The following is a 16888-nucleotide window of genomic DNA, read 5'->3' on the forward strand; positions in this document are numbered from 1 at the left end:
GACCAAGTTTGTTCATTTAATCACTTTGGTGGCAAAGGAATAGTTCTCTGTGTTTAGATTATTTTAGTGGGATGATCACATTCACTACTTTATCATCTAATATTAAAGTATTCAAATTCAAATATTTTTTCTAAAAATCAACTCGATCTCCATCATAAAATATCCACAATGCAAATTTCAGGTTCGGATATTTGATGCAAAATTGGGTGCTCGACAATACATGGTGACTGTTCTCAAACAGTAATGATGCAGCTATTTATCAGCTCAATGTGCAGAGTGCCTTTAACAGTAGCGGGGCACTGCCTCTTTAAAAGTGATGAGTCTTGTTTTGGAGGAAGCAGTCCCTTGGCGACGCTTCAAAGCTGCGGCTTTAACACGAATTTCCGTGTATTGTCCGAATCGTGATGAGGAAAAGGAAACGTGTGATCAGGGGCTGAGCTCGATATAAAAAAGCCAGCGGCCTTGCCGAGCTGCTGTGTGTAGCCCAGGCGTTCAGCAGCCCACAGCCAGCGACCCCGATCGGCTCCCCGACCAAATGTCAGCGGCAATCGAGAGGAAATCGCTGGAGAATGCGGAGTAAGTAGCCACGGGCCCCTTCTCATTTCAACTCTCAGCTGGTGGGAAGGGGGTAGAGATTGTGCTGGACCGGTGGCACGGATCAGGGGTTCAGCTGTTTCTTCAGACAAGGGTGTAATGCGGCAGGAACCCCAAATAGTCAAAGCAAATAGACACAGTCGATGTCAATGTCAATCATCTCCGAAATCTTCAAGCAGCATAGTGGCCCAGCGAGTAATGAAAAAGAAACGAAAATACACACGGGGGTTCTGACTGATGATGGTAACAATTTGTGAAATACATTTATTTTCATGCCAACTTTTTGTGAATCTTTTTGGAAGCAGTACATTTATAATTAAAGTCTTGATTTATGAGATATGGTATTTTATTTGATCTGAGCAGCTGTTGTGACTTTCAACCCTTTGATGTTTGGCACGGCGTTGTGGAACCCTTCCTATTCCTACACTACGTACCTTTAAAAAAAATACTGCTGAATCTGGAAGGAAGGTGGAACAAAATTCTGCAGGAGATAGATCCCACCATCTTATCTGACGCTTATCTGATAAACATGTTTGTTATCAGATGAACCCATGACCTACATATTAATATTTTGTAGTCATTCTGGGGGATTCTGAGATATCTTAAACTGAACTTCCCCTTCAGAAAGGTCCGACTTCATTAAACTTAAAGCCATTTTTATTTCAACTTTTAAACTTTGCATATTTGACTGAAAAACCATGACGGACAAATTGCTGAAATTATTGATAAATTAATTTTAAACACATTGAAGTAACAGAATTCATATTAAGCATGTATATACATTTAAAATGTTACATTTTATTTGTTATGAAACAATAACATTGCATTCATCTGATGAGCCTCAGTAATTCTCAAACTACAGAAATTAATTTTTAGAATGGCTTTAGTTTGGTTTAGAATGACTTTAGTTTAGGTTTATATACTTAACTGGATATGTGTTACATCTTACTATTATTGTACTACATAGAACAGCACTCCAGAATTATATAATTTACTGTTACTAATCCAAAGGCAAATTAACATTTTTACAACATTTCTGACCCCCCCCCCCCCCCCTACTTTCAATCTGAAGAAGGATCCCGACCCAAAACATCACCCATTCTTTTTTTCAAGACATGCTGCCTGACCCGCTGAATTACTCTAGCACATTGCGCCTCTCTTTGGTATGAACCAGCATCTGCATTTCTTTGTTTCTACTGCTGCATATGTTGCTATATATATGAGCAGGTAGGCTAGTCAGTTTTTCAAATCATGGCGTATCTTATCAACTTTACTTTCCTCTAACACCCACATAGCCCTTTCTTCTCTTTCTCATGAGCAAAACTCCATCAATCTATCTGCAATATATTCAGCAACTAAACATGTAGCATTTTACGGGAAAACATAGCAAACCATATAACCATTTCAAGAAATTTATCTTCATAGTCCCAAATGGCGTTCATGGAGCCCACCGCTTATTTCTAGATTCCTAGCCAGAATAAATATCCTTCCACCATCTACCTTACCAATCTCCCATGGAATTTTTTATCACAATTTATTCATGTGAATATTCTCGTTCTTTCTTTTAAACTCGAGGGCAAGGCCTAGACTAATTTTTTACTCACAGGACAATCAGCTCTTGCAAGAAGTTAGCACCATGAACATTTGTAACGTGCCAATCAAGTAAAATATTTCCTCAGCTAAGCTTCAGGTGTAGTCTGACTTCATGGTGGTCCAAGTGCTTCCAATGGCTTGATCACAAAATCTGGACTGGCACCACCACAGAATGGCTGGAACACTGTTTTATCAGAAGTAGTGTCTTTCAGACCATATAGGTTTTATTTTGTAGCCTGAAAAGTTAGTTCTCCATAAAATTGTTCCTCTTGTCTATCAACAAAACAGATTATTTTGTCACTTATCTAAATACCTTTTGCGAGGTTCTGCTAATGTCTTTTCTACTTAACAATAATCCATGAGTTTTAAGTACCCATGATATCTGAGGATTTACCATGCTGCACACATGCAATTTGATAGGTTACTTAAATAAATATTTAATAAAAGATATGAATGCTGAAAAAAACATTTTTTCTTGTACAGAATTGTCGCTTCCGGCAAAAATATTGTACTCCAATTGATTGTAGGAGTCATGTATTTTAAAATATTTTTAAAATATTATTCAATCTGATTAAGCTTGCCAAACAATACTTGGGCTGTAAATAATTCAAAAAATCACATCAATTAAACATTGTGACTTTGCTCATTTACTAATAGCTCAGAGATAAAATTGCACAAGGCAGGGATATTTAGTATACAGTACTCTATCTACTTTACAAAGTCCCACACAATAACTATTTAGTTCTATGGAAGTGAATGGAACTAAATATTGGGCAGAGCATGCTTCAAGTGGTGCAGTAGTACCTGTTCGTCCACAACCCCCACCTATCATGTCCAAACATGTCCCAATGTGTTGTGTAATCCTGTTGTATTTCCAAAACAAACACTATCTTTTCATGAATAATGTCATGAATGTTCCACAAGTCTAAGTGTATTTGTGCATGGTTCAAGATTTCCTGTCCACCGTTTTGGAAGATTGCTCCACAGCAGATATCAAAAGTGACTCTGTGTATGTGTGTGTGTGTGCACGGACGTACAACTGGGGATGTGAGTTACGTGGGTGTTCTCCCACTCCCACTCACTTGTCTACCTAGTTTTCTTTTCTCTTTGTTCACTTCTCCCTTCCATCTCCTCTGTCTCCGTTCCTTCTACCCAAGTTTTTTTTTAATACAAAAATGAAGGTAATCTGGAACTCATTTTTCTCCTTTTCAGAGGTTGAAGATCAAGGAATATTTGGAGATTTCAGATTCACGATACCTAAATTTTTGTTAGGTGAGATTATCAGGAGATATGCAGCAACAAGAAAAAAATGGGGTTGAGATGCTGATTAGCCATCTTCTCATTGAATGGTGAATGAAGCTGGTTGGCCTGATACATTTTTTTAATGTTCCTTTGGTAGTAGGGAGACATGATTTGGTGGGACTAATTTTACTAGAGTAGACACAATTCAATAACAATTATTAAAGTGTGATCATTTTTAATAGGAAGGCCTATTTGCTGTATTATTGCAAAGGATTGTTTTAATTTATTTGAGCAATTTTCTTGTTGAAACTGTAGAGATGCAGCTCAAAATAACATTCAATATTTAATTCTTCATTTTTTAATCTAAAAGGTATTTAATCTAAAAGTTGTACGTGATCGGCCACATTAGTTGACATATAAGGCAAATTAACTCCCAAACAGCGAGCAGTTATGGGGTGGGCTTTTCAACACCTCTGTAGCTTGAGATAGTGCAGAGATTGTAGCAGATAGGCATTTGTGTAAAGGAGTCCAGGGGACTTCCAACAAAGTCTGGTATTTGGTAGAGGAAGTGAGTAAGCACCGGCTGTTTAACTAACTTTGAAAAGCTCTCCTCGGTCTGTGTTTTTTTAAGTGGTGGGTCCTTGAATGCTTGGACCAAGATGGTTGTATCAGAACTGAGGAAGTTCCTGGAACTACAGTGCTCTTTTATCATGCAGGCAGTGATTTTAACCAATGGATCCAACAGAAACACAATTCCAGTCCAGATGATGTCTAGCAAGGCTGTACCAAGCCAAAAACGTTTTTAAATCGTCCTCGCTGCAATATTTCATCCTCTTTGACATGCTTTTTGTGGAAATGGATAGGACGAGTGAATGAATGGGACACATGGCAAGATAGTGAATAAATTGCTAGAGGAACTGAGCAGGTCGAGCAGCAATAGCTGGCCATTGAGATCTCAATCAAAAACCAGGACGTGGAAAATTGTCCAACTTTCACCTTCTCTACCCTGGATCACAGCAGAATCAGTCACTGAGGTTTAGTCCACAGGCAAAGTTTTGTGTACATGAGGCCGGGCTCCAGAGAGGCACCAGACTATCACATATTCCTTTGCTGACTGTGCCAGAGATTGGGCCTCAACTAAAGATCCTTAAGCAAGTACTCCGTACAAGTACTCCCTTTAGGTAGTGATTTATTTTCTTATCACAGGAGAACAGAGAAGAATCTTGAGCAATGTTCTTGGCTCATGAGAATCTCTCTGAAAACAGCTCCAAATGGTGAAGTATCTGGGGAGTTGCTGAACACATGGAGGTCAAGTACAAGCAGTGAGCATCCACCTGCCTGGTCAAGCTCCACTTCTCCTTCCGATGGTAGAATTTGCAGACTCTGCACAGAACTCTTCGGTTGCATCAGAACCCATGGAATTTTAAGGGGAGCATCCTCCACTTTGCAAGAGAAATTGAGGCATTGCAAGATGTTTTAGATGGTCCTATGTAGGGGGCATGAATGCCCTTCCTTTCAAAACCATTATTAGAGGGATTTTTAAAATATTCATTTCAGTAGACATTGGGATGATTCTTGTGCTACTTTAAAATTCTGAATCCTTTTTTTATATTGGGGAAGGGAGGAGGGGGGAAGAGTTCCCTCAAAGCGCCGCACTGACCACAATCCTCCTTATCTTTGGTGCTTTCCACAAGGTCCAGTCTTTAAGAAGGCTTTCCAGAATCTTACTCTTCCCGTTACCAATTAAGGGGTGACTCTCTCATACCAAGCTGGCCACTATCTCTTCACTGATAGTAATGACTTCAAACTTGCGTTTTGTTTATCAATGACAATAACACGAATCTAGGGGCGGGGATGGTGCTGCATTCCCTTTAACTACAGGATGAATAGAGTGAATGTGAGATTGCATCTTTAATTGCAGCTGGTTGTGGTAGATTAATGGAGGCCAGCATTATCAATTACCACCAGTGCTTCTATTGGGCCTTAGCAGTATGGTTTCCATTTCTGATGATGAAGTAGTAGACTCACATTACTTAGAACCATTATATCAGATCACTTGGTTGTTTCTAGGCTTTTTCCTGTTTCTTTAATGAGACAGGTTCAGCAAAAGCAAGGGTCCCGCTTAAGTGTGCTTTGCTCATATGCTGTTGATGTAAAGTAAAAATGCTGTTGATGTAAGTCAAAAGGCACCCGATGTGCCTGTAATGCACAGTCAGATCTGTCCACTGTACTTTCCTGATTTGTACAGTCAAGCAAGTGGCACAGGGTTCAGATCCATGCACCACTACTTCTGCAGAGTACAAAACTTGGGACTTTTTAAATAGGGGGATTTGGTGGAGGAAGATAAAAGGTGTATTTTTATTAAAAACCTGGTACAGTCTGAGAGAGAGGAATAGAGAGCAGGGGTTAAAGGCTATTAGCATGGATTAAGGAACGATTGTTCAAAAATAGTGAAAAAGTGGAGGAAAGGAGGGGTTTGTTAGCAAGCAAAAATAGTCAGTTGGAGGGTCCATAGCCAGTACTTTCGTTTTTAAGCTATTTGTTTGTGCTAAGTGAATTAATCTAAGAAATAGAGTCATGACAGGACACTCTAGGCCTTGTGTTAGAATTCCCACATCGTGGACATGGGGATTGTGGTTGCAGGAAGTGTTGTCAGTTGCAGCAGTGTGAGCTCCAGGTTTTGGAGCTTGGCCAATAGCTGATGTCACGGTGGACACCACATTTCAGAAGGTAGTGGTCCAACACCTCAGGAAGGACTTGGACACTGCCAGATGGGCAAAATGGGGAAGGAAGATTATGCTGGAGACACTTGGGTTCATCTTGCTTTCTAAACTGCATTGTGTTTTAAACACTGATGGTGGTGGAAGAAGACTCTCCTGGGTAGTGTAACCAGAGTAAAGGTTATAGCACAGAAGATGGCTCTGCTGTACAGGACTGGAGGAGAATTGTCAAGAGTGATGCCATGCTGCATAGCTCAATGTAACAGATCAGACAATCCCTGATCATTTCTCGCATGTTAAAGCTAAAGTGAAGGGCCGTTATATAGTTAAGGGAACGGATAGGGATATCAGTGCTTGTACATGTAGTTCTAGGATTCTAATCTTGCCTTTAAAACATAGAGTTTTGAAACATAAAACATACAGCACTGCTCCTTTTGTATCAGCAATGGGATTCAAGGGGTTCAGGATAAACGTGTTCCCGCAAGGAGAAGGGGTAGGCCACCAAATCTGGAGCCCCTGGTTGAGGAGGTGCATAGAGGGCAAGATAAAACAAAATAAGTTATCGGGCAATGAGGTGTTAAAAACAACAGGAAACCGAGAAGAATGTAGAAACTACAGGGGTTAAATAATAAAGAACGTTAACAAGACAAAGATGGCATGAATGAACACAGGCAATTAAGGTGAAGGTAAGTTGAATGTTTTTTTTAGACGTGCATAAAATGTAATCTGACAATTAATGTGAAGGCAGAAGAAATGAGGAAGGTAAATGAATACTTGAGCTATTATCACAAGAGGATTGATGTCAACTGATGCTTAGGAGGAAAAATGTGAAATAATTTATGGATAAACATATTAACAGACAAAGAATTAAGACATTTAGTGTAATTGAAAATAAATAAAAAAGCTTGGATGAAATATATCCCAGTTTGTTTAAAGGAGCAAGGGAGGAAATTGCAGTTTCTGATCATCATTTTTCAATTCTTCCAGGCTGCAGGAGTGTTGCCAGAGCAGAGGATTATATAGGTTGTACAATTGTTTAAGAAGAAAGAGATAAATTGCCTAATTATAGCCGTGTTGGTTTAACTTCAGTGGGGCACAATTTATTGGAACAAATTCTAAGAGACAGTGGAAACTTTCATTCAGAAGGGCATAGATTAATTGGACAGCCATCTTAGGTTTAACTAGCAATAGAATTTTTCATGAGGTAACGTGGAGGTTTGATGTGGGCAGTATATTTGATCTCGTCTTTGTGGATTTTAGCAAAGCTCTTTGGCAAGAACCCACATGTTAAGTTTTACAGAAGTATAAGCCCATGGGATCAAAGGTAGTGTGGCAAACTGGCTGTGGCAGGAAGCAAACAGCAAAGATTAGCAGGTGATTTAGAGAACAAGTCCGAGGTTCCAAATAGCTCATAATTTAGTGTCTTGAGTTTTCTTATAATTCAAAGCAAGTTGGACTTAAATGTAAGGGGTATGATGAGGAACTTTCAGGATGATTCAAAAATTGTCTGCTTGATTGACAGGGAAAGGAGGAAAGCATTAGACTACAGGTTGGTGTAAATCATTTAGTTGGTTAGAAAAAGTAAAAACAGAATTTGATATAATGAAATGAGGGAGTACATTTGGGGAGAGGCAATGGATTGGGAGGATGTTAGCTTGGCATCATGTTCAGCACAGATATTGTGGGCTGCAGGGTCTGTTCCAGTGCTGCACTTTTCCATGTACTATGTTATGTATGGAGAAATGGACAGATATTGGAACATTTGTGACTAGGTAATTAAATAGCAGGGCAGCATTTTGAAAATATATATGGAATGCCTTCCTTTGTTAGCCAAAGCTTACAGAGGTTGGGAGGCCAAAATGAAGTTATCAGAAAAGGTCAACCATGAACTGCATGGTATTTCTGTCACCGTATTACAGGACAGATGTGACTGCACAAAAGAGGGTACAGAGGAGGATTACAAGCATGGAAAGTTATAGTTGGTACATTCGCTAGTTGGAGATAGTTTTGTTTGGAAAGAGGAGGCTGTGAGGAGAATTTATCAAGGAACATTGATAAACAGGAGACACTGTTTTTTGTTGACCAAGGTGTCAAAATCCAGGCAGTATAGATTTAAAGGAACAGATAGAAAGAGTAGAGGGAAGGTGAGGAAACATCTTTATACCCAGGGGATGGTAGGAGTTTGAACGGCTAGTAAGACAGAACTCTCACTGCATTAAAGTGCCCTGATATTGTACCAGGGTTATGACACAAGCGCTGGAGAGTTGGATTAGGCTCAGTAGCATTTGTCACCTGGTACACACATGGTGGGCCAAATAGCCTCTTCCTGTATTATAAACTTTCTATTTTCTATTTTGCACATGTGGCAAGGTGATATATCACTGACTGCTGCTGCCTCGGTTCCAGCGACCAGGTTTGATCCAGGCCTTGTGTGCTGCCGGTGTGGAGTTTGCATGTTCTCTCAGTGAGAGTGTAGGTATTTGCTGGATGCTTGTTTCCTCCCACCATAGAGGAGTTGATGGAAATGTGAGAAAGAGACACCGGGAATAGGGAAATAAAAGGGGGAATAAGACCAAATTGGTCTGCTGTATCAGTTGAACCGAATACTGTAAGAACTCAATATTTCAAGTCAAATGCACCTCAGGACATGAGGCTCTTTCCCCAAATGATGGCTACATCTTGCCCAGCATGAGCTATTTACAATCTCTGCTGCTGAAAATGTTATCATGCAACAAAAAATGGTTTTGGGAATTTAACATTTTCAGTGCCTGGAGGATGGGGTTATCAGTACCATGGCCGGTCTACTCTTACCAATTTAGTGCATTGGGTTATTTGAATTGCAGGTTCCATCTAATAAATAAATTGAAGAAACTGGTGCTCTAACCTCTTGTCACAGCAGGTCACCAGTGTTGGAATAGTGGGGATACTGTAGTTGTAGCAATATGGGGGATACTGTAGTTGTAGCAATATGTACTTGCTTACTTGCTGAAGGCAGTTATGAATGTTGGGTAACAGTGAAGTTGAAACATTATTTGAAGCAACTTCCATCGTACATATTTCAATCTAGCATAATTAAGGTGATCATAATGCAGGGTAACAAGAAGTATTGATACAAATGTCACAGTGCTATTTTGCTCAATCAAAAATTATGAATTTAAACAGAAAATGCTTTTTGTTGTTAAATTTAGTAGAGATTTGAACTGACTTCACAGTTCATTATTTATGACAGAAACAAAAATGATAGCAGTTATTCATCATCTGGAATGAATGGCCCATGCATATACAGCTGTTTCATCATTGCACACTGAAATAAGAATTTGCATTTTTATTGCCACTCACACCCTGGAGAGGATGTAGCCATTTAACTGTATTGACGTGCAGTTCTGCAAAACAGTAAATAAAATAAATGGTAGTTTAAGCTAATTTGGCCAATGCTTGATTGTAAGAAAATTACTGCCGTGAACACTAAGAGATCTTCCTGCCTGGTCAATCTTCATCTCCTTCCAATTTTTATTCTTTTTGCCTCCTCAACCTCACCATCACAGTTCACATTCCCCCTCTGCCCTCCAAATGCTGGACTCATTAAGAACTACCTTGGCTGAGATTAGAGGGCGACATTACAATTACCTTTCTTGGTGAACTACAAGCAGTATATTAACTTAAAATGCAGAATGAAAGGCTAGAGAGTTTAAATCCTTTACAGGAACATGACTACCGGTCGATTTGCAAAGTGCTGGAGGAACTGGGCAGGTCAGGCTGTGTCGGTGTGGGGAAAGGGACAGAAGACGTCGAGTCAGGACCCTTCTTCAGACTCGTGGGGAGGGGGCGGGGGGTGGGGGGTGGGGCAGTAAGAAAGGATTTCAGAACTCTTGTCGGAGACAGGAGGAGAACCTTTTCTAAGTAGATATACTTTGAGAAGATTTTGCAGTGGAATAGTAAAATGGAGACAAAAGACTGCAGACGCTGGAATCTTAAGGAAAAAGAAAAGTGCGAGAGGAACTTGGTTGTGAAGGGAAATAAACTGATGGTATTTTGGGTTGGGATTCTTCTGCAGACTCCATTTCGCAGGTTATTTGATTTACTGATCACGCCTTAATCTGATCCGCCTTAATTTTCCTTTTCCCTCTTCATCTAGTTGTTATATCTTTCCTCCTTATGTATTTACATTGAAGATAGACACAAAAAGCTGGAGTAATTCAGCGGGACAGGCAGCATCCCTGGAGAGAAGGAAAGGGTGATGTTTCGGGTCAAGACCCTTCTTCAGACATATTTACATTGTATTTACATTGTTGTCTCAGCTTATTCTTGTGTCAGGTTATTTCAACTACTATGTGAAATATTCTTCTAGCATTTCCTTTTAAGTTTCTGTGGAAATAATATCTCTTATATTCCTCCAAAAAGTTAATGCATCTAAATACTGGGCAGACAATAATAGAACAGCATACATGTAGTGTTGATCATTAAAAACACATTCCTACCACTTTAATATCTGAGCATTAAAAGTCCTTTCTTCTTAAAAAGTGAACGTCACGATTGTTATCTTCGCATTTACCAACTGCACTACCATTCTGCAATGAATGCCTTCAGGTGTTTCGCTGCTATTTCTCTTAAGTTATCTCCCCCCCCCCCCCCTCCCCATAAATTGGGATGATTAGCCGTGTACATACAAGCCCTCCTCTGGTTGCAAATGGCCGACCTATGGACAACTGTACATATTGCGCGAGGCTGAGACGGTAACGGCACTCACGTGAGGGCGATCCGGCTCGGGGCTGGGACGGTGTTCTGGCGGTGGTGGCCTGAGTCCGGGGTTCGGCCGCGGGCCAGCGGCTGCGTCAGCAGGACTGGTGGGCGGCAGCTTCGACCACCCCGGGCCGCGGTGTTTGAGCCGCGGGACAGTTGTAACATCGCCCGGGGGGTATCGCCTCAGCGCAGAGGGAGAAGAGGAGGGAAGAGACTGGAGACCTAAGACTTTTGCCTCCATCACAGTGAGGAGATGTTGGGTGGACTCACTGTGGTGGATGTTAATATGTGTTTATTGTTGTTTTTTATTGTATTGTATTGTATGTATGACTGCTTCAATTTCGTTCAGACTTCGGTCTGAATGACAATAAAAGGTAATCTAATCTAATCTATTGACGAGCTGCTTAATTTGAGGGGTGGTTTGAGCTGAACAGATACTCGCTCACACACTGAGTCAGTGAGGCTGTCTGGCTGGTGACTGCTCTTCCCATGCCTGCTGTTTCTATGGCACTCTCTCAGACTCTGTTTATGTTCATCATGAAATCTGGGTTACAAACAGTTCTTAGGAAAGGAACCTTTTCAAAACCCGGGGACTGCCAGCATTTTGTTTTTCCCTCTCATTATTTGGAATTTCTTTCCCACCACCAATTAACTATGTGGGGTAAATGCAGAGCAAAGAAATCCTAAAATATTCAGAAGTCACTTCCTGAGAAAATAAATTGGAGAAAAATAGATATATTGTACAAATATTATTGTAAATTAATATAAACGTTACCAAATATCTAGCATATTGTGTAATACTGTAGACTTGGACGAGAGCTCCCCTGCTGGCCTTGTTGAATACTTCATGCCACTTCAAAACTATAAATCTGTCAATTGGCAAATGATTTTATAATTATTAAGAGCATAGTTCCAATGGCACTGTAGAATCATAGAAAGTTTACCATATAGGAGGCCATTGGGCCATCCTGCACCTGCTGGTCAAAAAGGAGCAACCAACTTAATCTCACTGTTCAGCACTTGTGCTCCTAAACATCTTCATAACCCACACAGGCAGCACCCAAGGTCAGGATTGAACCTGGATCTCTAGCTCTGTGAGGCAGCAGTTCTACCAGCTGTGCAGTGCTGCATTGGTGCCTTTTCCACCAGTATATCGACCGTGCCTCATTTTTGATCAACATGAAACAATTTTGCTTTTCTAAATATTTTATTAGCAATAAATTTGAGTGTTTATTATTACAGCCCTTTGGTGTTCAGTAACTGGAGGAACTTAGATGACGAGCACAGAGGCCTGTGTTACATAACTGAGGAACATCTACAAAGACCCATGTATTCCTTTCCAGACCTTATTGATAAACACACAGTCCTCAAGAAAGAGGATGCCGGTCTCATCCGCACAGCAGTCACTTGCAAAGCAGCAGTGAGCTCTAGTCATCATTGGTCAGCAGATATTGGTGTCCATGTCAATGTTGTAGTGATGAGGTACTCTGACAAATGAATTTGACTGTCCATTATTTTGAGATAAATAACATTCCAAGAAGCAATGGTTTATCAGCTCAGTTACACTTGGCTCTGTGAGACTGCTTGAGCCCTGACTTGCTGGAATCAGGCACGGAAATCGCTATCAAAATATGGAGGAGACCGGGGGACGGGGGGGGATACAATTTTTTGGCAGCCGCGCGCGCATGCGCACACTCACACGCGCGAGGCTTCGGAGGCTCAATCCAGCGCTAAATGCAGCTCAACTTTGCCTGTCTCGCCGGGTTAATCTACAGCCGTGCCTGGACTGACGGGACACCAGCGCTGCTTCTCCGCACTGGCCATATTTCCCTCAAGCCCCCCCCGCCCCCGGGATTTACGCCCTCGGCTGGAAGTGTACACTACTCTACCACCTGTTGGCAGCATGCCATGTAAAGTAGAAGGGGAAAAGGGAAGATGTCAGAAACTGGCAAGCCCATTCCCATGGCTAAAAGTGGCTAACAAGATTAAATCAATTCAAGGCTATCGCCAATCAAGTCAAGTCTGCTGTGGGGCAGGGGAATTTGCCCAGACCAGATCTGTGGCATAGTGTGCAGGAAGATGTCTGACAGCCTTGTGCTGCTCAGGAAAATGATCGCCAATGTATGGGGTGTTAGGGTGCATACTTGACGAGTTAGGAGAATATCTTTGGAGACAAATCCCACGTATGTGATGGGCATGATCTCCAAAATGGAATTTGGGGAAGGAATCTATAATTAGACACAATTGCCCAACACAGAACATTAACAGCAAACTAATAAATGTCATCATTTTATGTTACATTTTCCAACATAGCTGTTGAGTTCAAAGGGAGTTGGAATTGGAACGTGGTGAGTATCGGCTTGTATGTTTCAAGTTTGCCGCTGGTATTCCTGCCGACATCAGTTCTGCCACTCACCTGATGTGTGGTCTGGATCCCGAACTCTGAACTAAAGATTGAGCCAGATGCCTCAACCAGCACGATGTATAAGCAATCAAATGCCGGATTATTGGAGTTTTACTCTATAAGCCTTGAAGTCACTGTTGATTTCATCACCACCTATCATGCTCTTTCTCTCGAGCATGTTCAGTACTGGTTAGCAATCGGCAGCCCAATCTCATTTTCATCTCCTTACCTTCAGTGTCAACTTGTAGCATTCATTCCATTACCTTAGCAGAATGGCCTAGTCTAAGAATATTAAGATCAAAGTCATAACTTTCCTATTATCTTCCTGAATTACTTGAGGGGTTCTTAATATTTTGCTCGGATTTTAATATAAATTGCCTTTAACCGCAATTGCTTCTTTACAGGGAAACAGTGGATGAGGTTCTGCAGATGCCTCCATCGTTATTAACATGTGGCGGTTGTCAGCAGAATATTGGAGATCGTTATTTCCTGAAAGCCATTGATCAGTATTGGCATGAAGACTGTCTGAGCTGTGACCTGTGCGGCTGTAGACTGGGAGAAGTGGGGAGGAGACTCTACTACAAACTTGGCAGAAAGCTTTGCCGCAGGGATTATCTCAGGTATGCAGCTCTCTTTGAATTTTAATTCTTAATATATTTAAGTTTCTGTGCCGATAGCAAAGGGACTTTTCATTTTCTTTGCTGCTGAATAAAAAAAACATGCAAACCCTTGAAGGTTTAAACTCGTGTGGTGATCGTCATTCCTATAAAAGGCCAAAGAAATTACATTTTGAGTTGTGCTAGCACAGTCTAATGATTGGAGTGCCTACACCTCTTCAGGAGTGAAAACTCTGCATCTGGTATGTGCAATTGAGTTTGTGGTCAGTGTGATCCTCATGATGTTGACCATAGTGTGGTCATTGGAAATGGTATAAGCATTAAATGGTTGAGTTTTCATTCCTGGACCAATGCAGTTATTAACATTCCTTTTCCCTTTCATTCTAAGCATCAACATTGTCCAACATTGTTCCTGTTGTGAATGATTTACAGTATCAGTTCAGTACAGTACAGTACAGTTCAGTATCGGAGCCATCTGAATGGTGCTGGAGCTTACCAATATTTTCAGTAACTTCCTTTGGTCGTCAGAGTTGCCTATTCCAGTTTGGTCTGTATCTTTGTTGAACACTCTAACTCTTATTCAAAAAATGGATGAATAGAATTTACATCAGAAAGTAACTTTATCCACTTCCAAATCACTCAAATCACAATAGAGAGAAGTTACATGTAACTCTTGTTCCTTTGTCTTCTTTTCTAACTTTTTGGCTTTTTCAATACATGGAATTATCTTTAATTCCATAACCTTTAGTCTTGATCATTGATGCCTTGAGTGAATCTTTCTTCACTGAATCTTTCTTGAAATTTCCCTCAATATCCATCACCTTCCCTGGGAATTATTGTCAAGCACAATGTCCCTTTCTGAAAAATTTATCTTTTTGGGGATCTTGATCACTTCACCATCTTGTCATCAATTGCAAAATGTTATCTATCACATTTGAACTGGCCAATGTTTACCCGAATTAGCTTTCTTCTCCTTTTTGAATCCAGGTGATGTATTGGCCATTCTTCATCCTAGAGCTTTTATCACTTTTCGGGTCTCTGAAATTACTTCCAACGCATCTGAGGCTTATTTTCATGTAGCTCATTAAATGTTGGCATCTACATCCAAAGCCCCACTAAGCACAGTGGCACAATTGGCGGTGCCGTTGACTCACAAAGCCAGAAAACCAGATTTGATCGTGATCTTGGATGTTGTCTATGCAGGGTTTGCATGTTCTCCCTGTGACAGCATGGGCTTCCTCCAAGTGCTCTAGTTACTTCTCACATCCCAAAGGCATGCAGGTTTGCATGTTAACTGGTCTCTGTAAATTGCACCCACTGTGTGTGTGTGTGTGTGTGTGTGTGTGTAGGGATTGGATGTAGAACTAGTATGAAAGGGTGAATGATGGTCGGCATGGACTCAGTGGGCTGAAGGGCCTGGTTCCATGCTGTATCTTTCAAGCAATCACAGAATATATTCTGAATGTTGTTCATCAGAGGGTGCGATTCCATGTTTTTTTTTCTTATGATCTTAAATCAAGATGTATAAAGTATGTGAGTAAACTAAGTAGGTTTTGCATTTGAACTTCTCCTATTTTTGCCTCCTTACCTGTGCTGGAAATGTGGCCTGGAAATTTGGTCAGGGTGTTTTGTGCTGTGGTCTCATCTATTGATAAATCCAAAATCACAGCCTCAGATATCTACAGAATGAGAGAGAGAGAGGCAAATTTTTGGAAATACTAGAACTTTTCCAAATGACCCAAGGCCTAGATACTCCTGATGTACAGAAACTATCGCCAGACCCAATGTCCATTCTGCAGCCTAGAATCCTTGGCTTAACTTGGGACTCTTGCAGCCTGTGTGCTTTAGTGAGAAACCTACTGTGCTCCTTTAACCCTGTTAAACAACTACTGCTCGTTGATCAATAGGTATATACTTGACGGAGCATGAGTTTAATTTGTATTCTTCACCGTTACTTCTGCTTTATACTAACATCTTATCTCTCCAACTTAGGTTATTTGGCCAAGATGGACTTTGCTCTGCCTGTGATAAACGAATCAGAGCCTATGAAATGACAATGCGAGTAAAGGATAAGGTTTATCACCTGGAGTGTTTCAAATGTGCTGCATGTCAAAAACATTTCTGCGTGGGAGATAGATACCTGCTCATCAACTCAGACATTGTCTGTGAACAAGATATTTATGAATGGACTAAACTCAATGGGATGATCTAGAATTACTCCAGATATCCTTCAATGCTGAGTTTTGTAATCACTGTGTATATGTGAATTTATGCATTTGTAAGGGACTGTAAATGTTAAGATCTTGTACAGATATTTTATCAATATAAGCTGTGACGTTATACGTGATTTACTGCGAGCTATTAACTTCTACAGCTTTATTAAAGAGAGTGAAATTTAATACCTTCGTAGTTATTTGAAAAAAAAGCAATGCATAATTATATTGAAGAATTCCTTAGTTTGGGTTTTGACGGAATAATTTTGTTCCAAACCTCCTCATAGCCTTCAAAAACAGACATGGAATTAAGGATTGAAAAACCCAATGGAGATCTGAATAATTATCCCCAGTATCAGTCATGTGCTATGGTACAGTATCAAGCCAGAGTACAATGTGTTAACCCGAGTGGAAAATGTCAACAGGGTCAAGGAGAACCCCTCTCCGTGCCATCATCTACAGCACCCCCTCACATCAACCTTTGCAACCCCTCCCCACCATAAATAAGGTGGACTATGGTTGTCGGTGGGCAATTATTGGCAACCAATGAGTTCTGTGGAGGCAGCATACCCAACCTAGCTGTGTGTAGCAGCTTCATTAATTAACTTCCTTCATTGTAAACTCCAGAGTAATATTTTTTTTCTGTTGATTTCACAGTGTTTAGCTCTATTCACAGCCTTTCTGTTAATGAAACCGCATGCAACCTGGACAGCAGCCAGGCTTGGGATAACGAGTCTGTTAACACCATAGAAGTACAAACGAGGT

At 40.7% G+C, this 16888-nt stretch overlaps 1 protein-coding gene across 1 annotated transcript; it reads left to right on the forward strand.

Annotated features, from left to right (window-relative positions):
* The first annotated feature begins 322 nt into the window (after positions 1–322).
* Positions 323–16309, forward strand: lmo2 (LIM domain only 2). The gene is made up of 3 exons (XM_033038911.1): positions 323–576; positions 13698–13913; positions 15903–16309. The coding sequence occupies exons 1-3, from the start codon at positions 536–538 to the stop codon at positions 16120–16122; spliced, it is 477 nt and encodes a 158-aa protein (XP_032894802.1). The 5' UTR covers positions 323–535; the 3' UTR covers positions 16123–16309.
* The last annotated feature ends 579 nt before the right edge of the window (positions 16310–16888 follow it).

This window comes from Amblyraja radiata, chromosome 20 (genome assembly GCF_010909765.2).
Source record: "Amblyraja radiata isolate CabotCenter1 chromosome 20, sAmbRad1.1.pri, whole genome shotgun sequence".
Taxonomy (NCBI): Eukaryota; Metazoa; Chordata; class Chondrichthyes; order Rajiformes; family Rajidae; genus Amblyraja; species Amblyraja radiata.